The 27828-nt window shown below is 43.9% G+C and overlaps 1 protein-coding gene across 7 annotated transcripts in view; it reads left to right on the top strand.

The window, feature by feature from the left end:
* Positions 1-27828, top strand: part of EEIG1 (estrogen-induced osteoclastogenesis regulator 1) — a 56512-nt gene extending 28684 nt beyond the window's left edge. For 4 of the 7 annotated variants that reach the window (XM_028714244.2, XM_028714246.2, XM_028714245.2 and 1 more), the window contains 11 exons: positions 5464-5584; positions 6926-6955; positions 12455-12571; positions 13169-13215; positions 14819-14994; positions 16480-16584; positions 17223-17412; positions 18518-18639; positions 20548-20617; positions 21433-21458; positions 21585-27828. In XM_028714244.2, coding sequence (XP_028570077.1) covers positions 5464-5584; positions 6926-6955; positions 12455-12571; positions 13169-13215; positions 14819-14994; positions 16480-16584; positions 17223-17412; positions 18518-18639; positions 20548-20617; positions 21433-21458; positions 21585-21616 — 1036 coding nt within the window. In that variant the 3' untranslated portion in view covers positions 21617-27828. The remainder of the gene's footprint in view (positions 1-5463; positions 5585-6925; positions 6956-12454; positions 12572-13168; positions 13216-14818; positions 14995-16479; positions 16585-17222; positions 17413-18517; positions 18640-20547; positions 20618-21432; positions 21459-21584) is intronic. The other 3 variants (XM_028714248.2, XM_028714250.2, XM_028714249.2) reach the window with 3 other exon arrangements.

The raw sequence follows: 27828 nt of genomic DNA, 5'->3' as shown, positions 1-27828 counted from the left end.
CTGTCCTGGAAACTGGATCTGTATGTAACTGCAGGAACTTAAAAAAAGCAAAAATGGCATTTTCTTTCTAAGAATATATGAACATTTAGTGTCAATAAGTAAAATGGAACCATGATAATAGCCTTGTATTTAAGCACCAGCCTGGTAGCCTGAGGCAGAAAGTTGCCTTCAGGCAAGTGAATGGTGCTAGAAGAGAGACAGAATACTTTGGCCTTCCTCTGTGCCCCTCATAGAAATTTCCAGGGTGCAGTGGTAGGTTTTTGGATATTTTACTTCTTTTCTGAAGGATAAGAATATGAATGAAATGTAAATATTTTGGCCTGGTAGAAATATAATAATAATAATAATAATAATGTTTGCTTCTGGAGGTATTAATGATATTAGATAGTGATACGGAAGGGGGGGGGCATGTCTTCTTCACCTTCTTCTTCGCTACAATATATCCATTTATTTCCAATTGTCAATGTCAAAAGGGACTAAAATCTATAAAATTCATAGAAAATCAACGTGCCAATTTACTCAATTTCTCTAGGACTCCATGACACCTCCCCTGTCCTCCATAATCCCTCAAGTAAGGTGTCAAGACCCTAATCCTGTCAAATCACTCTGCCAAGCCTTTCCTCCGGGCAATGCCAGGTGGCAGAATATGCATACATAGACCATTGACTTCTCATCACTGGTACTCAGGAAGTGCTTATCTGCGCATATCTCCAGCTCTGCATATTCCCCCCTCCCTCCTCCATATGTTAATCCTGTGTAACCCAACCTCTCCTTCATGATGTAACTGGGATGTATTTTGCACTGTACAGTGGTACCCCGCAAGACGAATGCCTCGCGAGACGAAAAACTCGCAAAACGAAAGGTCTTTTCGTTTTCGAGTTGCCTCGCAAGACGAATTTCCCTATGGGCTTGCTTCGCAAAACGAAGCTTGCCCAGGGGACAGCGGGTCTTCTCTTTTGAAGCAAGGGGCGGCGGGGAGAAGCGATCTTCTCCCCGCAGCCCCAGGTCCGGGGACAGCGGGAAGCGCTTCCCGCTGCCCCCGGACCTCTTTTGAAGCAAGGGGCTGCGGGGAGATCGCTTCTCCCCACCGCCCCTTGCTTCAAAAGAGGTCCGGGGACAGCGGGAAGCGCTTCGCGCTGCCCCCGGACCTCTTTTGAAGCAAGGGTTTGCGGGGAAAAGCGATCTCCCCGCAGCCCCTTGCTTCAAAAGAGGTCCGGGGGCAGCGGGAAGCGCAGCGCTTCTTCCCAGCTGCCCCCGGACCTCTTTTGAAGCAAGGGGCTGCGGGGAGATCGCTTCTCCCGGTGCTCCGAAGCCGGGCGGGGGGGAGGGAACACCTGCCCCAGCCGCCCCGCTTCGGAACGCTGCCCCGAAGGCGGTTTCCCTAGGAACGCATTAATTGATTTTCAATGCATTCCTATGGGAAACCGTGCATCGCAAGACGAAAAAAACGCAAGACGAAGAGACTTGCGGAACGAATTAATTTCGTCTTGCGAGGCACCACTGTATTCTGGGACATGGAGGGAGTTTCAAAAGTTCATGTCACCCCTTTCTCGCTGTTCAAATCTCGTCTTGAACCTGTTGCGCAATAAACTTGGATCTTCTGCAGTTTGCTCCTGTGCCCGGCTGAGCTCATTTTCTTCCGCAGGGACCCGCGGACTTAGTCCGACGAGCTGGGTGGCAGAGTAGCCCCACACCCAGATTTTACCGTAACAGATAGACACTTGCAAGCCCAGTGATGATCTGGCACTAATGGCCAGTCATTGGTCTAATCTATTCCCACCCCAGCTCTCACTCACAGGACATTGTTTTCAAATTGGATGCATCTATTTCTGGCATCTGATTTAGGGTGAAGCTGGGGTTGCCCTGTAATCTTGATTGGGAAATGTTGTTACTTTCCTCTTGTCTTCGTGCTTTGCTTCTGGCACCTTGTTGGCTTCATTCTGTGTGCATGCTCCCTCTCTAATTGTACCCTTTGTGATTATACACACATTTTTCTTGGTCTCATCCAGGCCAGCTGTTAAATTATGCTCCCTGTAATTTCCTTCACTTTAAAGTCTTAAGCTGAGCAGGCAGAAAATATACCCTCCATAACCCAAGCTTTATTAAAGTTTATTTCTAGAATTCTACTGCAGCACACCTCCCACCAACAATAATATATAGAGAATGTATTAGAGTGACGCAGACTTTTGACACACATTACAGCAATGTTCAGGTTATCCCATAATTTAGCTCTTCTTCCCCCTCCTTTATTTAACCTCTCAACAACCATATGAGGCTGACAGACTGTGGCCGGTCCATAGTCACCCAGGGAGCTTTGTGGCTAAGTGGGAGTTCAAACCTGAGTCTGTGGTCCGAATCAGTAACGCCAAAAAATCACAAGGAAGGCCTTACTGAATGGCTGATACCGTTTACCGCCATTTTGTAACCTTTTTTTTTTTTTTTTTAAGTCCTAATAAAGGTATTGTACTGTGTTGGCTTTGGGATGATCTGCAATAAATAATAAATGGACTGTAATAAATGGATAATGATGACAATGACAATAATAAATGTGTGTGGGCTAGTATGTCATTTTGTGAGCTTGTTACTTTTCCATGTGTATTCGCAAACCTGAACATTGAAAAGAGTCCCTTTAGCCATAATCAAATGTTGGAAAGCAAAGAACAAGCAGTGGATAAAGCTCCCTCTTCCTACCAGCCCACAACTGATTCTGTTTCTGTTCACTTGCATTGTGCCTAAGGGTAAAAAGGGATGAGGGAGAGACAGCCACATTTAATTACTGGTGGGGAGAGAAGGCTGCATTTAATTATTGAAGCACAATCTTATCTAATGTCTTCTTGGTACTATCTCCCCCACTCCACTCCTTTTTCTTCTGTGCTTGAAAATTGCTATCCGGTGGTAGCTAGAGAAGTATTCCACTAATCTCAGTGATGTTATTTTTTTCTTCTTCTTATCCCCTCCAAATTACACTTTGAACTTTTAATTGTCTTCAGAGCTGTGGGCAGGCCCACAAATTGATCAGACAAGCCTCCCTGATTCATCAAAGTACACCCTCTCATTCAGAGGGAAACTCACACTGTCTGCCTTGTACACATTCACAGTTGTGTTTATTCTCACTGAAAAGGGAGCTGGCCAATTCTACCTATTTCCCCACTACCCTTGATGGTTTACCCCAGAGAAGAAATGAAAACCTGAACCTTTTCACTACAACACAGCCCCCTCCTCCCAGTCTATTGTCAGCCTTAATGTTTCTGTTGGTTTGCCATAAAGCCAAGGCCTGCACCAGCCAGGTTGTTCTTCTTATCTGTTTCTGCCTGAGCCATTTATTTTGTCAAGTGTCCTGTCACCAGGGCCATTTCCCACATTTCCCCCCTGTAAAACATGCATTTCTGGTTTGGCTTGATGGAGGCAACAGGCCAGTAAAAAAGAGAATCTCCAAACTGGGCCAAAAGGCAGAGTAAATTCAGCTGAAAGTAGGGCACTGTTCTCCATGTGTTCATTTGAGACTTGGGATTGCAGTAGTACCTCGGGTTAAGTACTTAATTCGTTCCGGAGGTCCGTTCTTAACCTGAAACTGTTCTTAACCTGAAGCACCACTTTAGCTAATGGGGCCTCCTGCTGCCGTTTCGCCGCCGGAGCACGATTTCTGTTCTCATCCTGAAGCAAAGTTCTTAACCCGAGGTACTATTTCTGGGTTAGCGTATGTAACCCAAGGTACCACTGTATTAAACATTTATTATACCACTGAGGAAAACAGTATGTCTGGGGTGGGCAAACTTGTTTTCTGTCAAAACACTTTTGTTGTTGTTTAGTCATTTAGTCGTGTCTGACTCTTCGTGACCCCATGGACCAGAGCACGCCAGGCAGTCAAAACACTACATTCACCTTTTTAGGGGGCAGGGATTGTAAGCAGGGCCAAAACTGAGGGTGTGTGACCCTACCCTTTTTCCTCCATCTCTTCCCTGCTGGATACTTCTAATTTTTCTTAAATCAAATTTGTTTCTTTCTCCCCCCATTCCCAACTTGTCTTTGAGGTTTAGATGTTGAGTTTGATTCCTCTTTGTATTATTATTATTATTATTATTATTATTAACCTGTCCTTCACTGTAACGTCCCAGGGCAGGTTACAGCAGTTACAATGCAAACCGCTTCCTGATTTCTCCTACTCCATTTCTTCTTCCCCCCCCCCCAATTAAATTAAATTTACTTTGTTTTAATTTACTTTAATTTGCTGCTCATTTACTCTAAGCTGCTTCACAAAGTATCCTACCCTTTTATATTCTGCACTTGTGTAGTATCTTGGGGCAAATGATTGAGTTATTTAATGTTGATTGTTTTATTACTAGTTACATTTTAATCCGTCCTTCCTTTGAGGACCTCAGAGCCATGTACATGACAGATTCCCCCCACCCTCCTTTATCTTCACAATGACGCTGTGATGATAGCTAAAAGAGGGTGATTGATACCAGAGTAATTAGTTGTGTAAAAATGGCTTTCCCAGGGTGTGGTATGGGGTTCAATGTTATGCTGACTGTTAAGGAATACAAAATCAGGGTGTGTAGGATAACCACTACACCTGCTTTTCACTCTCTAAAGCAGGGTGATATGTGGACAGTGAAGGTATGTGTTAGATAGTGGATCTTATAGCTAAACAAATCTGTTCATGTAACTTACTGATATCACTACCTTCGATCAGGGCTGCCAACTTTAATAAAATATTGGTGGGGGGGTGAGTAAGTCTTGCCCTACATAATTGATTACATGATGCAGTGCACGGACACCACTTGAATGGCAATGCACATCAACTTTGGGGGGCCCGGGCCCCCTCAAATGTTTTATTGGGGCGGTGAAGAGCCCTCATCCCCTAGGAATTGGCTCCTATGCCTGTGATAGAAAAGTGGAGTGAGTGAGTGAGTGAATGAATGTGTGTGTGTACTTAAACCCCCCCATACAAGCAGGGATCAAGAGCTGAAGGTAGAGGGCAAATTTAGGCTCATTGACTACAGTTGAAGGGATCCTGCAGGAGAAGATTAGCCTTCCTGTGTCCAGTTTTCTCCCTGCAAAGAACCTGTTAAGCTACAGGGCTGCGGGAGGGCTGCTGTGTGTGTGCGTGCGTGCGTGTGTGTGTATGTATGTGGAGTGTGCTTCTTTCAGTAGCCCGCCCTTCATTCATGACATGTTCATCCCACCTGACCCCCACATGTGCTTAAGCTTTTAGGCTTGTTCTCTCTCTCTCTCTCTCTCTCTCTCTCTCTCTCTCTCTCTGTGTGTGTGTGTGTGTGTGTGTGTCGTGCAGACAAATGTGCTCCCAAAGTAAATGTAGATAGAGCTCAAGGGACACAATGGGTAACAGGTAATGTTTTCTCTCTTTTTCTGGGTTTGAAGTCTACAGCCAAGATAGCTTAGTTCTGGAGTCTGTTCAAAGTGGTTTGAATTCAACATTGCCTCTTTTTGTTTTCTTTATAGAGAAGAAGTTCAGGAGAACTGTGTTCACTGGAAAAAGAAATTTACCTTTGTCTGTAAAATGAGTGCCAATCCTGCCACTGGCCTCCTGGACCCCTGCATCTGCCGTGTGTCTGTCCGCAAGGTGAGTATCCCGCATTGACTCTACCCCTGTTTGGTTTATGACCTAGAACTATGGCTTTAAGTGGGGAATACAGTCTCCAGCAATAATTCCTTTTTTAAATAGTTTTTGTAGTTGTTGTTCTCTCCGTTTAGCTAAGAATATGATTTCCCTCTATCACCACCCCCAGCTTTCCCCTGAACTGTATGAACCTATATGTATAAAAATCCAAATTCCCCTGAGTTTTCCCCACAATTGTAACTTGCTTACCAACCCCACTCCTTGTACAGAAGGCCACAAACTGCTATTTGTGGCAGAATTTTTGGATAAAATGCATTATTTCTTGGGTTCCTATTCCTGAAGGGAGGATGTAGAGAATGCATTGGAACTACATTGGCTCCCTGTTCATTACCATGCCCAATTCAAGGTCCTGGTGCTTGCTTTTAAAAGTCTTAAATGGCTTGGGGCTCAAATATCTACAGGAGCACCTCCTATGCAGTAAGGTCATCGGAGAGGGTCTTTCTCTGTGTGCAGTTTTTAGAAGTGCATCAAGTATGTGGAAAAGAAAGAGCTGCTCCTGTGGTGGTTCTCTGACTCTGGAATGCCCTCCTAGTGTAGGTAGGACTGGGGCTGAGACTGTATTTTGTTTTTTGATCCCAGTTTAAAACCTTTTTATTTTCCCATGAATTTTAGATAATGGTATAGTAGCAGGCTTGTACCTGGCATTGCTCAGGAATTCTAAGAAACAAAAACAGTGCAGTTTTGAAAGGTTGTCTGCCATCTTGATTCAAAATGGCGTCCAATTGCATCCAACCATAGATGAAAACTTGCTCCTTTATCTCAGAAACCATAATACAGAATTTGGCTATGATATCTTAAGGGGTATCCAAATGCATAGCAAGCAGGCAAGCAACTTTCCAATATATTTAGCAGATTTAGTTAGTCTAAAGGTTTTATTCCTTTTACTTTTTGTGTGTGTCGTTGGTTGGTTTTATAATGTCTTTTAGATAAAAGGTTTATACATTTTTAAAGTAAATACAGTATAATAAAACCAGGTAACTTAGAGGTGTCTGATTAACACCCCACAAACACACGTAATGCATGTCAGTCCTAAGTGGTTGCTGCTTGACTAGCCCTAAATGTACCTCATTTTTAACAGAGAAGCTAATGCACCCAGTTTAAATAGCTAGGAAAGCAGCAATTGTTTCAAGCAGTGGATGAATGGTTAGTACTGCATATTCCTTTCATTGCACTGAAAGGTATTTTCACCATGTACAGTCACTACACTCAGGCAAGGAGAGGGATGCCTTTGCTATAATTACTGTAATGAAACTCTTCTGTCCTCTTTTTGTTTTCTCATTACAGGAACTGAAGGGAGGGAAAACTTATTCCAAGGTAAGATGGATTATGAGCAGTGAAAAACCAAACTGTACATCATCTCTTTGTAATTGTAGAATAATGAGCTTTTGAGCATACAAAACACTTTGAATGCATTCTTGGCAATCTTTACAACAGCCCTGTAAGGTAGTTTAGTATTATCCCCTTAATGCAGATGGGGAACTGAACCAGGGAGAGGATGGCCAATGATGCTGTCTTACAGAGTCTGGCAAAATAGTTCTGGGAAACTCAGAGATGTGGGTGTACTTTGTGCCTGGGAATGGGTAGCCTCCTAAATTACACTTTCTGACAGAGTTGGCTTGTGTCTCCCTCTGTTTTCAGCTGTTGCGCCTGTTGGTTCCTGGTGGATATCAGCTCTCCTTTACCTGTTGTCTTTCTTTTAAGATAATGACACCACATTCTTACTGCCTATAGAGAAAAAAAGGACACTTTCTGTCAATGGGTTGCCCTGCAGTTCTAGTACTCTGTAATTTCTGCTGTTTAAAACACTTAAAATAATGGAAGACTTGGCACCATTGGGCTTAGGAAGCTGGTGTGAATGACCCACCCATCCATCTTGGGTGTCATTTCAGAGGCTGACTAGTGTTTTGGGGGTTGGGGCCATGAACCATCTCTACCAGAAAGTGTTATTTAGCGACCACATTCTATGCAAACAAAAACATCCAAGGAGTGTGTGAAGCAACACCAGTGAGGGGTAAGGCCTGGGGTGAGGATGTGTGGCTGGGGAAGATCTCAAGAGCCAGATAGAGAGGCCTGGAGGGTCACATTTGGCACCTGGGCCTGAGGTTCCTCATCTTTGATTCATTAGGTATGCCCCTTTTTAGTGTCTGGCTTTTAAGCTGGGTTCATGTACTGTTCAAAAGCCAGGCTCCCAAGATCTCCGTACTCAGTTAAATTATTTCTTTGGGAGAGATCTGATGGATGTGCTGATGTAGAGAAAACACTAGGTTCTGAACCGGATGGTAGAGTTGGCTATGGAATGAAAATTAAGGAAGCTGTACTGAAAGGTTATATCTGAATATCCTTTTGTTTAAAACATTGCCCTTCCTCTAGCAGCTTTTGGCTGTCTTCAGTTATCTATTTGCTTTCAGGAATCCATTTCCTGGGAAAAGTTTAGACCTCAGCATGTATTACACATAGCATTGGTGGCTACTGGGTTAGGAACCCACGGCATCTTTTCTTGGGTCTTCTTTGCAGCCAGCAAGAGCCCCACATTTCTCTGCTATGTGTTTACAGCCTTCACCAACCTGCTGCCCTCCAGATATTTTGGACTACGATTGCCACTAGCCCTAGTAGGAGGGCACCAGGTTGCCAAAGGCTGCATTCATGCATAGTGGAGAATTGAAGACTTTTCCATGACGGAGGGGTCCTCCCTCTTTGTATTTCAGTCTGGGAAGCACTCACTAGCATGAATTAAGAGCGGATAAGTGACTTTAAAAGGAAGAAGCGGGGTATGCTGAAAAAATAGGTCACCATTTCCCTGAATCAAACATCTGAAGGAATCCTCTTGTTCCTTCAGGGTTCCAAGCTGTTGACTAATGCGAGAAGGGTGTGGTGAGATTTGCCATCTGGGAAATGCCACCCATAATGACAAAGTCAGGTGACTTTTTATAGCAGGAGTAAGCAGTGGGTGTGTGGTCATGTTAAAACAGAAAATGAAATGCACAAGTGGAAGAATGTATTGGGGCAAGTTCTGGAAAACTAGCTTGTCACGTTTTGGAGATTTCTTTGCCTTTGAGAGGGTGCACAGGTCTATGATGTGTAAAAGCAGGGCACCTGGTTGACCACTGAGAATTCAAATGTTCTGTAGCTGCTTTCTGAAGTACCCTATTGCTAGTGCCATAACTCATAACTAGGGCGATGAAGGTCTCGTGGGTGCCTGGCTGAGTCTGTTGTGTTTTCATGAGCCTTTAATAGAAGCTTAAGATCAGATCACAATTTGAACTGCTATTATCTACCCATTTTGCTTTTAGTCTAGGGATGGATAACTGTGGGCCTCCTGATGATGTTGAACTCCAACTCTTATGACTCCCAACGTTGCATTGGGTGCATGATCCTATTTCTGACATGGTTTTTTCCCCCTGATGATGAATGGAAATTAAACATCACCGTGAGATTGAAGATTGAAAAGGGAAGTGGGGAGACTCACAGAAGCCTTTGCAAGTTTCCTCCTTCTTTCCTTCTAAGTCCCCATCTTGCTCCATTCTTAGAAGGCAGCATTGTGCAAGCAAAGGCAGAGCATTGGAGAAGTCATCTCCATTGCTTTTGCTAGCAAAATCACCTTTCTTTCTCCCCAGAAAGGAGAAAGAAAGGAGCATAGGCAGCAGATTCAATCTTAGAGTGCCAGGCAAAAGCACACTTTGAAGCAAGCTCCCTCCTGCTCTCAAGACTACTTCAAAGGCTTCTTTGCAGCTTTAAGACAGACTCCAAGCGCTGGACTTTGCAAGTCTCCCTGTATTCCTCTTTTAAACCTCCAACATTGGATTTAAAAGGGAAGTGTAGAAAGAATTGCAAAACTGTGTGAGGGATTTTGACAGGTGGGCAGCCCTGCTCACTTGGCAATCAAATGACATCATAATAACGTCATGTGAGTGCCAGGTCAGTGGCCACACTCATATGCCAAATTTGGCCCACAAGGGTGAGCCTAATAATAATAATAATAATAATAATAATAATTTTATTATTTATACCCTGCCCAACTGGCTGAGTCTCCCCAGCCACTCTGGGCCAGGAGCTAAAAAGGTTCCCCACCAAGGCATGTTGAGGACACACTGGGTGGAAATGTTTTTAAACAATTTTAAATGAAAGAAACTCAGAAGATGTATCATCTTCTGTGAAAACAAACTCACAGAATTGTTAAAGGCTAATTCAGTGCATGTCTGCTCCCATTTCTTTTACCATCATTTGGTCATGGAAATGTTTCCCTCTACCATAGAGTTTTTTGTCCTATCCCACATTTTCCAAGATGAAAGCTTGGAAACGTGAAAGATCAGGCAAGAGGTAACCAGCATTGTGTAACTGCTAAGAGCACCTCATGTCTACAAACTTACAAATATAAATTACATTGTTATGATTTCTCCACAGAAAATCCTGGGAATTGTATTTCAGTGAAGGTATACCAATAATTAACCCTAGCTCCCCTCTCAGAATATGAGAGGGGTGACAGGATGATTGGTTTAGCAGTTTAAGTCTCTGTTGCCTAAGAGTGTGAACAGTGAGTTGAGGAAGTCCTCAGTTCAGATCGCACCTCAGTTGCAAACTCACTAGATGAGTGTAAACAAGCCACCTCCTTCTTTCTACTTCTGTGCCACACCTCAGCAAATACTGACCTCCTTAACTGATACTTACATCTATTTTAAGGAAAAGCAACCAAGGCAACATGCATCCTAACATAACATATGCTAAGAGCTTTGAACATCCTTGAAATGTTCGATGTCAATACTTGCTTGTTTACTAGCTGGTATGGCGGAGTATCTGAGTGACCATAGAACAGGCATGTCCAACTTCAAGGAGGCTTTGATCTACTATCCAGTATCAAAAACTGGCAGTGATCTACCACACTCTCCCCTTGTCATTCTTCAACTTATATTTGGCTGAGCTTATGATAAAAATAATAACAAATGATAATCGCTTCCATAAAAAGTTCATCATAAATCAATATATTTTTAAAAATACATGCTACGTATACTTGTAATAACGTAAGAAAATAACATTGAGGACAGGGTCCTACATAATCAGAACATGATGCACGGATTGTTGTTCACAAAAGCTCATGTCATAATAAATGTGTTAAGTCTTTAAAGTACCCCAAGGACTCTTGCTGTTTTTCAAATGAGTCAGGCACATGTCAGCCACAGCGGTTTCCCCAATAGTTTGAAACAGAAATTGGGTAAACTCAACTGCAGAGTTGACAGCCTTCATGCACCACCTTAAGAACTGGGTGAAACCTGTAGAAGCCCTTTCCCTTGGATCCAACCCACCCATTCCATTTGAGTAAACCTAAACCAGCCCTTTCTCTCTCTGAGGAGCCAGTGCGCAGGGCTTCTCTCCCTCCCTCCCTCCCTCCCTCCCTCTCTCTACACACACACACACACACACACACACATCCTCTGCTGCTGCAAACTACTAGCGCAGAAGGGGTGTTGTTGTAGATAAAGGCCGGCTGTTTTAGAGCGGGGAGGAGGGGGGACACCCTGCACACCCTGTAGGATTTTTGTTTCCCCATCAATGCATTCCAGAATTTCTCTCCCCCTGCCCTTCAGTTTTGTTCTGCCCAATCCTCTTGTACGTCTTCTCAGAAGTAAATCTCTCAATGTGGGCGGGATGGCAGCAGCCAGGAAGGGTCCCCCCTCCCTCTCACGTGTTTACTTGGGAGTAAGCCTCACTGTGGTCTCTCGCACGTGCGCGCTCTCTCTCTGGACCCAAACCAGCCCTTTCTCTTGAGGAGCCAGGGCGCAGGGCTTCTCTCTCGCTCTCTCTCTTGCTCAGCCTCTCCATCTGCATAGACCTCCTCCCGCCTTGAGATACATACATATATATATATATATAGAGAGAGAGAGAGAGAGAGAGAGAGAGTGTTGTTGGCTTGCACTTTTAAATTTTGTGCTATTGTACTTTTTGTTTCATTTGTAATCTGCTTTGGAAGGCCATTCATCTAGAAAGGTGGCTTATAACATTTACCTAGAAAGGTGGCTTATAACAATGTTGGTGTCATCCTCTGCCCCCCCCCCCCTTACAACTGCATTCAGTCCTTCTCATAACTGGAGACAATAATGGATTTTTAACTCCTCGAAACATATCCCCTAAAAGTTTCCTTTGCTATCTTTAGATGGATCAGTATGTGAAAATGTTATAACTTGATGTCAGTTGGACATCTCATACTCTAGTGGCAAGTTCCTCCACTTCACCATATGGCTTGCTGTACAAGAGCATTTCTAACCCATTCCTCGGAATTTTAAAATAGGTCTGAAGCCTTGTTTCCATGCAATCTCCCAGTCTTGTTCCTTAGGAACTGTGCACTGATTTTCATCTACAGCAATATCCTTTCATCTCTTGGAGAGCTTGCTGCAGTGCATTCTGGGGTGGCATAATACAAAGAGTGTTTTATTATGTTGGGGTGTGTGTGTGTTTGTGTGTGTGTGTGTGTGTGTGCGCGTGCGCACATAGGAGTGTGTGTTTTTCCACATCACTGACCCTAGTGTCTTCTATGTCCTTGATTATGCAATGACTCCAGGCGGGTTAACGCTGTCCTTGCCAGAACAGCAGTTCTGTTTCTTCCACCCTTTCTGTAAATGTTTCCTGAACAAAACTTTTCCGGAAGTTTCCTCCAGGTGAGGAACAGGGCATGTTCCAAAATGGGATTTGGATACCGCAAATTCTGGTCCTGTCCCACTTGGTGCTTTTCTTTTTTCTTGTTTACTGTGTAGTGCAGTTTGTGTGTGCATGCGTGTGCATTCACGTGGAGTTTTGCTGATCTTGACGCTGTTGCCTTTACAGCTGGGTTTTGCTGATCTGAATCTAGCAGAATTTGCAGGCTCCGGGTTCACTGTCAGATGCTGCTTGCTGGAGGGATATGACACCAAGAATACTCGGCAGGATAATTCCATATTGAAGGTAAATGCTAAGAAATTCCATGGACCAGGTGCTGTTTCTGAATTTCAGCCTAAATGTGTATATATTTAAAATCCTTCTCTCTACTCCACCCCCTCCCCAACCTCTTATTTCTTCCGGTTCTGGTGTGTCTTGGCAGTAGGGTGCTGAAAGGAGGAACTTGAAGCTGCTGGTTCCCTACCCAACGGGAAAAAACAGTTTCCCATATAGGATGTGGAGAACTACATGATCAGCAAAAATATATATCCACGCACATTGCCTAGTGCTATGCTGTCATCACTTTTAGGGGCAATTTTAGTTCCTTTAGACTTGATTCAGACGTAAAGGGAAACCATGGCTTCCTGCTATGGTAACAAACCGCAGCAAGCCAAGGACTTGCAAGCTCACCCTTCCCTTTCCCTTATTATGGCCAGGAAGAGATGGAAAGCCTCTGCTTCCATTTAGAAAGGGAAAAGAATAAAACCCCGACGACAGTTCCCAATAACTTCTAAACCCAGGACTCTGGTTGGTTTAAAACTATGGTTTATTTGTTTTTGTTTTATGAATTACCAGGGTGGTCTACATGTATATTTTCAAGACTTTCATTTCAATCTTCCTCAGGTAACAATTGGCATGTCCCTGCTCTCTGGAGATCCTTGCTTCAAAACGTGAGTGGTGGTTTTGTTTTGTTTTGTTTTGCCATTATTTTGTCAGCAAAGGGACTTGAGTAAAACAGGCAGAGTTCAGAGAGAAAATTATGTCTGCTGTTGTGCTTCCACACACTTCTACGCTAGAAGGAGATGATGAGGAGCCGTGTGCAAAACCCAGGATTGCCATACCTTTGCCTGCTTCCCTCTGACTTCTGAGCAGGGTGTGTGGCTTGGGATGTAATTCTGAGTGTTTGCCTGTTGGAGGTCACCCCTCTACAGGGTGACATTCAACAGTGGCTATAGTAAAGCTGTTTGCTGGTGGGAACTGCTGGCTGCTGCCATGGGGCAGTCAAGAGAGTATTGATTCATTCAGTTTATTAATTCATTTGATTTATACCCCCACCCTTCCCCCCCAGAGGAGTCCAGGATTCCAGTGCTTCTTTCACCAGTAACAAAATCATCACTATCACTTGCACTCGGGCGCTTACTGCCTAAAATGTCTCAGAGTGACTTACATGTATAAAAGCCTCCATAGTTCTAAAATAGAAAACAAATCAAAAAGATAAAAGAATATTCTTGACTAAAAGTGCTTATCCTGCTGTAACATAAAAAGGACAAATTCCACCCCACCCTACTAAAAGATGAACACCAATACAGGCAAATTACACCCCAATTAAGAGTCAAATGCCTGAGTGAATGGGAATATCTTCACCCAGTGTCTAAAGGTTGATCATGATGGCACCCAGCGCAACTCTTTGAGGAGTGCATTCTACAGACAGGGAGGCACCACTGAAAAGATCTCACCCTTGTGTGGCTGCCTCAGAGAGAACACACATTTCTGTGTGTTCTGTGTTCTGGCATTTCTGTCAGTGCTGTGCCTGTGTGTTGTTGCTGGCTGATTTAAGAGCCCCTGCACGGCGTGTGGGGGGGCTGCTGACTTTGGAGATGGCTGCTAGCCAGTCAACAACCACTTATTCACAAGGTACTCCTGCTTCAACAGCTACTGTTAAAGGATATATTTTCTGTTGTGGCCTCACAACAGGTAGTTTCTCTTCCTGAGAACCACTTGGTCAAATCATTGCTGCTTACAGACACTATGTAATAACATTTTAAAGTGCCTGTCACATGGTTCCCTGTTGTCCTCCTTCATTAGGTTGATGGGAGAAGGGAAGTAAAATGCAATTATGTCTCAAGACTATCAGGTTGTTTCTGTTTGCTGTGGAAGATGTCTTAATGCTGTACAGTATACTCAAAATGGAGCCCTCATTGCCACATCAGAGCCCTCTGTTTACATGTTAAAATATTTCACTCTCGGCTTGCTAGTGTTTTACTTCATATCATATTGCATACTTCACTTACACAGCTGTTACAGATTTTTTTTCAAGGACATACCAGCAAGGACCTCAGCTTCTCATGAGCAACTCTTTCTCCCTCCCTTCTTTCTGTTATGTTGTTATTTACAACCTGCTTGTCTCTTGTAATGCAGCAAACCTGCTTGTTCCTTATAATGCAGCAAAGCAAAATGATCAGTGCTAACGTTCCCTGGCTGACTGACTACTGCTAATGTTCCTAGATCGCTGTGTGCATCTTGTTAAACTCTCTGTGTGTTTGCTTTTTGTAGGCCTCCGTCCACAGCCAAATCAATTACTATACCAGGCCAGGACTCTACCCTGCAGTTGACCTGTAAAGGGGAGGGGACAACCAGCAGCAGCACAACTCCCACCAGTAGCACATCTGCCACCATTGGTTCAGTCCGTCAGAACAAGCCCAGACCCACCATTCTTGGTTCAGGTACAGGTAATATATGTTTTCTGTAGTACATTTGCTATATCTCCACCACATTCTGAATTAGCATCAAGCTTGCTGTTCTTTGGGTTTAAGTGCTTCAGCTCTTTTCTGCAAATAGTATCTTTTCTTCTATTTGCAGCATTCCTCTTTTTCTGCACAAGTTTATTTATTATTTATTAACCACTGTTCTCCACTTGGTTCTCTCCTCGTGCCAGATTATTTTGTCTGGGCCTAGAACAGCTCCCCTACCTTTCAGCAAACACAGGAAGCCACTTTATACCAAATTGGTCCATTGGTCCAACATGGTCAGTGTTGTCTATACTGACTGTTAATCTCTCACCAGGGTTTCAGAAAGGCAGGGAGTCTTTCCCAGTCCCATCTGGGGATGCCTGCGATTGTATCTGAGACCTCCTATAGGCAGAACATGTGCTCTACCGCTACCCTTCCATTTTTAGACTTGTTCTGGAGGTCTGTTCTTAACCTGAAGCTGTTCTTAACCTGAGGTACCACTTTAGCTAATGGGGCCTCCCGCTGCCGCTGTCGCGTGATTTCTGTTCTCATCCTGAAGCAAAGTTCTTAACCCAGGGTACTATTTCTGGGTTAGCGGAGTCTGTAACCTGAAGCATCTGTAACCTGAAGTGTCTGTAACATGAGGTACTACTGTATCTTTTCCCTTTCCACTTGGGCAATTGCCAGTCTGCACCATGTGCTAACATTGAATAGTTCAACGATGTGCCTGCTCTGTTGCATGAGAGAGGTCTTAAAATAGGAAGCACAAAAGGGGAGCAAAGGCAAAAAAAATCCACCTTTGGAATGCAGCGTGCTGACTTCCTGATGGTTGTGCTGAGCTTTTTAAAAATGGAATCCTTTGCAGCAGGGGAAGGAAACGGGATACAGTGGGTGGACTTGTTCTTAACCTGCTTCATGGACCAACTTTGACATCAAAATCCTTTGGGATTATTATTATTACTACTACTACTACTACTACTACATTGGGGAACAATTCCAAAGACACTTGCTCTCAGTAGTGACGAGGAACTCCCTAGTGCAGTCAGTACCAGGCAAGTCTTTACCTGCCTCACATCTGATGCCACATACGTATGTCAAGTGTTGGGCTGGCGGCTGTGGTTTGTGACCACTACCAGGCCCAACTGGAGCCAAGGGGCTAGAATTTCCCCACCACTGCTGTACAGAATCAAAGGATACACCTCACCCAGTAAACTTGAAGGGTCAGACCCGTTCAATAATTGGCTGATCTCTCAGGAGGGGGGTGGGGCAGTCCAAGGGAATGCCTCATGCTATCGTTGTGGGAAGTTGCTTGGCAGTTCCAGAGCTGTTGCTCCTCTTGCACAGATAATATTGACATTTGATGGCATGGCTTCCTCACTACATGCCAGTTGAAACAAATCCTGTGGAACTTTTCTAGAGAAAGAGAAACCACATAGCTGACATCTCCCAGCATATTTCCATGTCCTTGTCTCCTTTCCTTATCAGGTGTAACAGAAGAACCAGACCAGAACCTGTCAAGTCCTGATGAAGTATTCCATTCCGGACACTCACGGAATTCAAGCTACGCCAGCCAGCAATCCAAAATCTCTGGTAACTTTGCTTGTTGCATAGCTTGCCAGGGAAATGCAAAGTACAATGCAGTTGTTCCTTGCTGCACTTAATTTTGCTTAATTCTACCTTTGCTGCAATTGCAGAACTCTAGAAAGCATAAAATTCTTTGGTACAATGCTTTAAAAACAACAACCAAGCGCATACATCTCTCTTTGGTGGGGCAGAGCTCTGTGTTACTGTCCAAGAGCCAGTATGTAGTAGTAAGAGGGTTGGAGTATGACCTGGAAGGCCTGGTTCTAGTCCCAAATTAGCTGTGAAGCTCACTGCATGACTGTCCTTAAATCTTCCTGCCACACTTGCCGCACCAGTGTAACGCGCCACACCCTTTGAGAACCACTGATTCAGACAATACATTCTTCGCAAACCAGGAAGCCTCCAAATATTTTGGACTCTGATTCTCATTGGAGACTTGCAGTCCAAAAATCTAGAGGGCACCCGGTTGGTGAAGACTGGTGTTGACAATACATGAAGGATATACTTGGAGCAAGAATTGTCCTTTTTATAAACAGATTAAAGCTTTCCTTGTTTGTGGAGCAAACTGCATGCAAACCCTTGTGCCTGGTGGCTGTGGTGTGGAAAAGTGGGTTGCTTGTAGTACCTAATACATCTGTTCACAGGCTACAGCACCGAGCATTCACGATCCTCCAGCTTGTCTGACCTGACCCACCGCCGCAACACATCCACCAGCAGTAGCGCCTCAGGAGGACTTAGCATGACAGTGGAGTGCCCGGAGGGTGAGCGGGAGCACAAGCCGGAGAAACCACCTCGCCCACCAAGACCAAACCTTCTGTTGGACAGATCATCCAGGTGAGAAACAGTTGGTTAGTTGGTTGGTTGGTTGGTTGGTTGGTTGGTTGGTGTAATGGAGGAGTGGGGAACTTTTGATTCTGCTGGGCTACAACTCCTATCTTCCCTGATCATTGGCCAAAGTCATCAAAAGTGCTGGAAGTTTCCCATCACTGGTGCAATGGGAGAAAATTCATTTGTGTCTCTTGGAGCACATATGAAGCTTCTTTATCCCAAATTAAGACCATGGATCCCCAAGACGCTTTAATTCAATGGTATGGAAATCTATGGCCCTTCAGGTGGTGTTGAACTTCAGCTCCCATCAGCCCCAACCAACAAGTGGCCAAACACGCTGGGAGTTCTGGTCCAGCAACATCAGGTGGGCTACATGTTCACCACCACTAGTTAAACTGGACATGATGGAGTCTATGCTTGGGATCTTACTCCTTCAAAGTATTTGTTACTTCACTGAGTTAATGGCGTTTCTCAGTAATCTGGGGACATTTCTCCTTTTTCTGAAAAAGAATTCAGGTTCTTCTAGCTTTGGGCTGCCTGCTGCAATGAACAGTGTTTCCAGACCTGCACAGTGAAATCCTGGTGGCCAGATATATTATATTTATTTCTGCCCCTCTCCCCACTGGCCAGCTTTGGCAAGTGGGCAGGACAACTGGCTTGTCAATCATTTGGTGCCGGGTGATTGACACATGCCAAGTCCCTTGCATAGTTCTTCCTAAGCACCCAACAACCAGGTGGTTGTCTCATGCTTGGGAGTGGCTATGCAATTCACCTTTCACTGTGCCTACAATATGCAGTGCCTGCATAAACCCTTCTGGTTTGGCTTTGCCTACCTTACATCTGAAGTCATATATGACATCAGGTGTAGTGCAGGTGTGCATGACTTGTCCAAAATTGTCTTACGGGCCAAATGGGCAGTTTAGCCTATGGATATTTTGTAGTTTTCTGCAGTAGGTTAAAATTTTTAAAGTGATGCTTAAATATGTGGGACATAAATTATTGGATATAAAAGCAGAACTTCATGTTCTCCCTTCCAGGCAGAAATTGAGGTTTTCATTATCAGGATAGCCTCCTTCACTTCCCTCTGTTTTTTCCATATTCTATTCCTAAGGAGAAAAAAGGATTCTGTGGAAAGCCATCCCACCTGGGTGGACGACACCCGGATCGATGCAGATGACATAGTGGAGAAAATCATGCAGAGTCAGGACTTCACGGATGTCAGCAACACTGAAGGTGAGTTTACTAGTATTTACTAGAGTCTGTTCCCGTGGTCTTCAGGTTTGTTTTCTGTAAGGCTTTGCCTCCTACAGAGAGGGGGGAAAGTATTTGATCCCTTGCTAAATTTGCCCTCTGACGAAGAAATGACCAAATTTAATAGTAGGATTATTGTAGCGCATACAAGATTCTGACTGTTGTTGTTGCATACATAAATAAGTTTATCATCTTGTGGGAGGTTTCTGACCCTATTATCTCTAAAAGGAAAGCATCAGGTTTTGGGGGAAATTACCAGTTTAAACATTTTTTCTTTTTATTGTGTATCATTTCCCAGAAACGTTTGGCTTTTTCACATGTTGATCACATATGAAAAAATGTTCCCTCATTATGTTGACATTTCCAGTGTTTGTTTTGAGATCTTGTACATCTCTGCCAATTTGTCTGGTGTTAGATACCATCTGTATATCATTTTCATATAGTTTTCCTTTAATGCATAACAGGAGTAAATTTCAGATTTACTCTCCACAGTTTTTCCCATGAAGACATATCAATATTATGCCCTAAAGCTTTGACCCATTGTATCATGACTGATTTAACCAGTTCATCTTTTGCTTCCCATTCCAATAACAGTTTATACTTTTTTGAGATCAGTTTTACTTTAACCCCTAACAGTTTGATTTCAAATTCTGACCTTTGTTATGTAAAACCATTCTACATATCTTTTTAAAATATTTCGTTTACTTGACAATACTGAAACCAATCATATCCATTGTTGGATCTCTTAATGTTTTTTAAGTTTACAAACAGCTTCAGGAAAAAAACTTAATATATCTCTATAAGCTCCCCATTTTGCCCCCATATTTGTTTTCTTTTGTGCACATGCCTCTATGGGGGATAGCCACAATGGCGCTTTTCTTTTCAATAGGTTTTTATACACTCTGTATAGACAGCTTCTTATAATACATTTAAAAATTCTCTGTGGACTTTTACCTTCTCATACCACATATATGCATGCCATCCAAACCTTATATCCTTCCAGATCTAGCATTCTGGTATTTTCCAATAGCAACCATTCCCATAACAACATAAAACATGATAAGTCATAATATAATTTTAAATCCAGCAGTGCAAATCCTCCTCTTTCTTTGACATGTCTTAGTATTTTATATTTTATTCTAGATTTCTTCCCCTGCCAGATAAATTTAGTTAACTCTTTTTGCCATTATTTGAAACAATCATGCTTTATTATTATCGGTATTGCCTGCAAAAAATAAATAAATAACATTTTAGGCAATACATTCATTTTTACAGCTGAGGTTCTTCCCATTAATGGGAGTTTTTTCCCTATCCCATCTTAATAGGTCCTGTTTCCCAGTATTCCACACTTTTTCATAGTTGTTTTGATACAACAATACATTCTTATTTGTTATCCATATCCACACAGATACTTCACCTTTTTTCCACTTTAACACCCAATTCCTCTTGCAAAGTCTCTTTCATTGATCTATATTTTTTACCAACATTTTAGCTTTATCCTTATTAACAGAAAATCCTGCCGGACTCCCAAACTGCTTTATCATTCTAAATACAATCTTTATTTTTATCTAGGGGATCTTCCATATATGAAAGCATTTCTTGCGTGTGAGATGTGCTCCCCTTTTGGTGTCATCCCAGCTTCCTCCTTCCTGTTTGCTGTGCAGCACTTTTGCCATTGTAGCTTGAGAGTGCCTAACCCAGTATGAAGAGCACTTTCCCAAATACTCTGCTAAGCATGTTCTCTGATGCTGAAGGTGGTGTAATCTCATGGCTGTGCAAAATAGCAACTGTGAAAATGCCTTCCCTTGCTTAGCAGTTTTGCATAGCCATCCCCTCTGGGGATTGTGGCAGTTTTTTATTTCACGCTTCCCCTTCCTTTGTTCTTTACAGATAGTAACCTGAGGCTGTTTGTGAGCAGAGATGGCACAACTACACTAAGCGGAATTCAGCTTGCCAACAGGTATGAGTTCCCTAGCAGATTCCTTTTGATAGACTAGGTTTAGACCATGCCTGTGGGGAGATGCTTTTGCTAGTATTTTGTGGGTGGGTGTTTTCAGTTAATCCACAACTTTGGAAATTGATGGCAAGAGCTCGTTTGGGGGGATGGATCTAGGTAGTGCCTAAGAAATACTGAAGTAAAAGGCCTAGGGAGGTGCTCTTTTGGTACTGCTATTTTGGCGAATGCATGCTCAGTCACCCCTGCAACCATATGCTTTCCATATCAGACAGGCCATGACTTCATCTAGCTCAGCACTGTCTACACTAGCTTTCCCAGACTACAGCTCCCATCATCCCTGACTATTGGTTGGAGCTGATGGGAGTTGGTGAACACTATGTCAGTCTTTATTGACCTCAGGCAGTATTCTGACCTAACCTAGAGATGCCAGGGATTGAACCTCGAATCTTTTGTATGCAAAGCATATGCTGTAGTCCTGAGTGACCTCTTTGAAACCTACTATTCGATTGTAAAATAATAAATCACAGGCATTGTTTTATAAGCACAAATCCACAGGCCTTAGGCCATTTCACGAAATCATAGTACCCATTATCTACTACTAAGTTAAAGGATATGACCCTGTCTGCAAACTTTGCTAAAAGCATGGCATGCATGAAAAAATAAGAAGGCATCCTGATAGTTGGCTCCATTGAAATCTATTTTTACCAGTATTGAAATGCCCTGCTAATAACATGGTAAAGTGTCTTGAATTAAAGCAATGTTTGTGTGTCTCTTTCTCTCTTTCTCCACCCACCCCTGAAAACCCCCCACCAAAAAAGCTTTCTGACGTATGATTTCAGGCCAGGTTAGTTATCTTCAATATCTCCATTAGAACAGTTCTTAATGTCTTCGTTTTTAAGTTTCAGCTCTTTACAAATGGGACCTGCACACACAGAGATTATAATGGCTCCCTCCCCTCTTTCTTACACAGAGTCTCATCTGGAGTTTACGAGCCAGTGGTAATCGAAACCCATTAAATGTGAACAGAAGCAAGTAGACCTGCTGGAAACAGTCTCCTTACCCATCTGCGGTGGTGTTGGTGGATGCCATTCTTTATTCCTTTTCTAACCTCTCTTCAAGCAACATTCCAGGCAGGATTTCCCAAAACCTGTTCCCTGACATGTGTGCACTGCAGAAACTTCTCCAAGGACTTGACACTCCAGAACATGCACTTTTGCCCAAATCTGCCTCATGTCTCCTCAGATTTATCTGGCAATGTCCCAGAAATTTCCTGCCAATCTTCCTTGTCAGGGGAAGACAACTCTGCACTCCATGTCAAACCCTCATTCCATTGAACCACTTTTTCTTCTCATGTGTAGGATTTTGCTGATCCTGTGACTCTCAGCCATTGGGTTATACCACTTTGAATACTTCCTCTCAACCCCCCTCCCCAAATCAATTTGGGGTTGAGGAGAAGCATTGTTAACTGAATGCAAAAGGCGAGGTGGAAGCAGCCACTTTGGTGCAATCCCTCTTGCAGCTTTTTCTTCAGCAGGCTTCTGCCTTGTAGATCACGGGAGAACTTTGCTGTGAGGACAGCTGCTGAGCAGAGCACCCAAACATTTTTTTTAAAGTTTAAAGTCAACAGCCCCAAAGATCATCCATTCATAGGAAATGGCTTTTCATTTCTGTTTTTCTTCCAAAAGTGCATTTCAAGAGTTGCTGAAAAATAGAACTTGATTGTTCGAAGAAAGAGAGAAAACAAATGAATTACGAATGCTGAGCACATCATGGTATTGCCAGCTGCAGTCTTACAGTAGCAGCCCCCCCCCCCACCGCCCTCCACTGCAGGACATGGAAGGGGTGCCTGGCCTCAGTTTTAATTAGATGGAGCACTTTCCGGATTCCAAACGTACCCTTGAAAGGCTGTTTTCAGAAGTGCAACCTGCACTCGTCATTCATTTTTTGCAACAAAGAACTGATGTTATAGGTTGGTAGGGGTGTCTGTAACAATCGAGCATCAGAGCACCTCAGGTTACAGCCGCTTCAGGTTGCGTTTTTTCGGGTTACGCACCCGCCGAAACCCGGAAGTACCGTAACGGGTTACTTCCGGGTTTCGGCGGATGCGCAGAAGCGCTGAATTGCAACCCCTGCATGCGCAGACGCGCCACTGCGGGTTGCGAACGTGCATCCCGCACAGATCACGTTCACAGCCCGAGCATCCACTGTAATTATGATTCTGTCTGCTCATTGTGAGGCCAGTAGGAGAAGGCTACCTTCTGGGTCAGAAAATGTGTTGAATTAGGGTCGTCTTTTATCCCATTCTGGGTAGGGAGAGTTTTGACACTCTTCCAAAACTGAAACATGGTTGATAGTTCTTCCCCCTATCCCCTACCAGTCTTTCAGCTTTGATTTGGAATAGCTGCTGGAATTGCTGCTGCTATAATGAGTCCAGTCTCCTCTCCCTTTGCCTAAAATGTGCCTAAAATCTGTCCAGGAGGCTCCTGCTTTGGCCCATGGACTCCATCCCTTGCTGAATCAAGCTAAATCTGCTGAATGCAAGCAGCAGAATGAAGAGGTAGAGTAACCTTAAAACAGGAGAGATTCCGGTTTTTTAATGCTCCCCCTGTGTAACGAAAAACATTCTTCTGAAGTAGAACACTAGCACAGAAGGAAGAGTGGGTCTAGCTCAGTCTACTTGTTGCTGTGGTAGATTTCTGCTTGCAGGAGATGTTTGTTTTCATGGGAGAAAACTGCCATCTTGGGGTTCTTCTACTACTTCATTTTCCTGCCTTTGCTTGCTGTGTCCTCATACTAGTTTACCATGATTTGGAGCATGGTGACGGGATTGGGTTTTGTAATAATTGATGCCTGAGCTTTTTCTCCATTTCTTCTTTCCCCTTCCAACACTGAGACCTTGCAGGGGGGTGGGAATAACAGTTCAGGTATACAGCAGAAGAGAAAGAGAGTCTGAGCTCAATTTTCTTTCCACCCTTATAATCCTGGCAATTATATTGCTAGGTCTTAAGGTGTTTCCTGCCTTGACCTGCTGCAGGCAGGACACGGGCACTACTTGTGCATAATTTCAGCCTATACGCTATTTTCCATTTAGCACCTTCCCCACCTCACTTTCATGTCTGCTGCTCTGCAGACAGCGTATACATTTTGGGAGCACTGCCAGCCACTGTTGAGAAGAGTGTGGCCAAGGCCATTAATGTTCTGTTAACACGTGTGCTCAGCACTGGGTGTTTGTGTACATGAAAGCACACACATTCACACTTATCACCTGCAGCAAAGTAGAATGGATGGGAGGGGCTCCTCCTTTTCTTTTTCCCCACCCCTGATACTTATACTCAAGTGGGCTGAGAGCCATCTTTGTAACAGAGGTATTTGTGAATGGAGTGCCACAGATGGAATTCAGATGGGTGGGTGGGAATTGGGAAAGGAAACATGGCTCTGTAGGGTTGCTGTCTCTGAACTGACTAGACCACTGTGTTCTGAGGTGGAAGTGCGGGCACACAGCCTTCACTTTACAGTCATACCTCATGTTATGTCCGCTTCATTTATCTTCTTTCAGGTTACGTCCTGCGGTGACCCAGAAGGGTTACTTCTGGGTTTCGCTGCTCGCGCATGCGCAGACACGCAAAATGACGCCATGCGCACAAGCGGCGAATCGCAACCCGCGCGTGCGCAGAAGTGCCGCTGCAGGTTGCGCTCTTTTCAACCAGAGGTACCACTGTACATGCTTTGGAGCATCCTTTCTTTAGGGTTTAGCTATATTTAGGGCTCCAGGCTGCACACATCATCTACTGCAGGGAGGGGAAATGTGGGCCAGATTTTACTCCACCCACTGCTTTTGGGCCAAGTTTGACAGGTGGCCAAAACCTGAAGGGGCCTTGTAATCAGTTTTGCTGAACCCCTTTCCAAATGCTGTGCCGGATGGGGCTTTGAAGGAGCTTCTGAAGACACAACGATCAGCTGATTATCTGCTCTTCAGAAGCCCCTTTCACAGTTCCACCTTGAGCAGTGCTTTTCTTAGGGGTTCTGTAGGCATTGCCAAGCAGTGGTGCTTGCAAGCCCCTCTTTTCAGTTGCCGTGTAGGGCAGGTGGGCATGGCTTGGCCAAAATAGCCTCACGGACCAAATGGATAGACCCTGTGGGGGTCGCCGTGGGCCGGATAAATGAGTCCCTCGGGCCTTATCCGGCCTGCGGGCCTTAGTTTGGGGACCCCTGATCAGGAGGAAGTAGGAGGGGAAAGGGCAGCCTTCTGTTGCTACCTTTCCCAAACTGGTGTCCCCTAGAAGTTTGGGGCGACAGCTCCCTGCAGCCCCCAGCCAGTAACAGCTGTTTTTGGGGCCATCTTTCAGTGCTCTTGATGACTTGTTAGGTTCTTGAAGCTTTGACTTAAAATGTGTTGCTATGATGAAATTGTGTGCTCTGTTGTGCCAAGCCACTTGGTACTGTTTTCAAGGCTAAACCAGTTTTGTTTCAATATTAGTAAGAACCAAGGGAGTCTGTGGGGTTTATGATTTTATCACCCCATCCTAAAATTCCACCCATGGCTCTTTCTCTAAGTGCACTTCACTAGTTGAATAGGATCTGTGTTGGGGGAGCTGGGGACTTTTTTTGGTCAGCCATTCTGCTGCTGCTTAAAATGTTAGTTGCATCACAAGCACTGTCTTTCTTGGCATGATTGGTGTGCTTGTTCCTAGTTGACTGGAAGATAATGGTTGTATTTGTTTTTTGTTTCTTAATTGAACTTCTCAGACCACTGATCCCACTTGGAGACTCTTTTTCGTTTCTTTATTCTTGAATTTTTGTTGAATTTTGTTTATGAACCCAGCAGGCTGGTGTTTTGCAGCTTTTTTTGCCTTTTTTTGAGGGGAATCACTGTTTCATTGCTATCTTGTGTTGGGGGGTGGTTATTATTATTATTTCTAGCTTGTGTGAGACAAAGCAGGGACCCAGTGAAGCCTCACCATTTTGATAGTCATACTGCTTTAAAACCCAGAAGTTTCGGCAATAACACCTCCATCAAATTCCCATCCCCTCGGGTCACGCAAAAGATTTTATGGGGCAAATGTTTGTATCCAATGTTAGTTCAACTCAGAACAGACCCACTCAAATTAATGAATATTACCAACTTGGGCCCATTAATTTCACAGGGTAGAACATAGTTGGATACCACCCTAAGACCATCTGGATGGTGTTGAACTCGCAACTCCCTTCAGGACTAGCTAGTATGGCCAATCATCAGGGATGATGGCAGTTGTAGACCAGCTTATCTGGAGGTACCTGGTTAGAGAAAGCTGTTAGCTGATAGGGAGGCAGTATCTTCGTCGTCCTCTGTCCAGTGCCAAATGAGAACAGGTCGGGCTTCAACTCTCCTGCAACTTAGACTTTCTGTGTTTTGGTATCTCCCTGTCTCTCTGTGAATCTGATCTGCAGAATGCAAAGGGTATTCAGTGTAATGGTATTTGTGGTGGGTAGCGAATGAGGCACCTTTTCCCTGTGGGTAATACATTGAGCCTTAGTGAATCGTGCTAATCTCCTGCTGCACTGATGATGGAGATGGGCTCAATAGAGACCTGGAAGGCTAGAATGGTGGTGAAAGGGATCAGGTAACTGAATTTCACAGTTTGCTCAGCACTTGGGGAGGGGCAAAAAAGTAGTTTTGTACTAAATTCACTTGGCTGTCCCTGACTGGTTGAGATGATTTATTTCCTTATTTTAAAAGGCATGGTTTGTTCCTTTGTAAAGAAAGCCCAAGACACCAATGAGTGACGATTTAAGGTCTTGAACATGAGCTGTGTTTATATTTCATTTTGTGTATTCTTCCCCCCCCCCCCCCCCCGCTTAACAACAAAAAAACAAACTCTGTGCAGCTGGACTGTGCCCATAATGTGAACCTCTGGAAGGCCCCATACCTGGTACGCATCGCGTTAAAGCGCCCATGTTAAATGCACCTCTCCTGGAGAGGGGGAACCTCAAGGAGAAGAGCAGATCTCTCCCTTGTAGCTTGATCTCAGGAGCTGCTAAACGAACCCACTTTTCCTGCTCCCCTCCTCAAGCTAGCTAAGGAAATATGTGCCATTGTTTCTTTGCCCTGTGGACAGGGCTGCTCTTCATAGGGCCTGATCCACAAACTCTCTGCCTAGCAGCAAGTGTTTGTAGGATCTTTAGCCCTCCACATCCCAAGGGCCTTGTTCTGCAGAGTCCCCATTGTGGGCTGACTGCACCTGGCCATCCTATGTCAGGACTGGGAAACGTCGCCCTCTCAGTATTGGTGGACTGCAGTTCCCATCAGTCCCAACCAGCGTGGCAAAGGAAGCCACCCCAGTCTGTCCTAACCTTTCCCCTTCCCTCTTTGGCTAGTGGGGGGAGATATATTCCCCTTCCCCTGGAGAAGTAAAAGGAACTTGGAACTTAAGAGTAGAGCCTCTGATTCTTTTATTTTGCTTCAAGAGAAAATGTTTGCTAGTTTTGTTTTTTAAGCCCATATTTTTGAGAGGGTTAGAAAAAAAAATGAGAGAGATCATGTTTATTTTCTTGGAAAAGTTATTGAGGCTCAGAAGAGAGCTGCGCTCAGTTTATATTCAGATAATTCTATAGAGAGAAAGAGAGCGCGTAGATATTTTTGGAAAGGGAAAATGGGACTATGCAAACTTTTTTAAAGAATGCTTGAAGAGATAGATTTAACATTTTCTAAACCAGGCATAGGCAAACTCAGCCCTCCAGATGTTTTGGGGCTACTATTCCCATCATCCCTGACCACTGGTCCTGTTAGCTAGGGATGATGGGAGTTGTAGTCCCAAAACATCTGGAGGGCTGAGTTTGCCTATGTCTATTCTAAACTAAACACAGATTTAAGTAAAATCTAAAGATTCCATTATCATTAAAAGCAAGTATAGAAGATATGTTAGTTCCACTGCTCTGTTCTTTCAATTATTCTTGTTCAGATTTTGTGGGGCTAGAGGAGAATGGTTTATGAATGTGTCTTTCCCCCCCGCCCACACCATTTCTAACTTGCTCCACTAGTGTATTCTGGTTTTTTGTTTTCTAATGGAATGCTGTGCCGTCTCTGATTCAACCAATTGTGTTTGTGTTCTCTGATTTTTGCTTCCTAATGTAGAGAAGCCACAAGTATAAATGAGAAAATCACTATAATGTCAAATGTCATTACGGTTTTGGGGGTAATAAAGGTGATCTTCATTCTTTTTCTTTTTGGTACTTCA

The sequence above is a fragment of the Podarcis muralis genome, chromosome Z (assembly GCF_964188315.1).
Source record: "Podarcis muralis chromosome Z, rPodMur119.hap1.1, whole genome shotgun sequence".
Classification (NCBI taxonomy): Eukaryota; Metazoa; Chordata; class Lepidosauria; order Squamata; family Lacertidae; genus Podarcis; species Podarcis muralis.
This window is presented reverse-complemented; position numbering and strand designations above follow the sequence as displayed.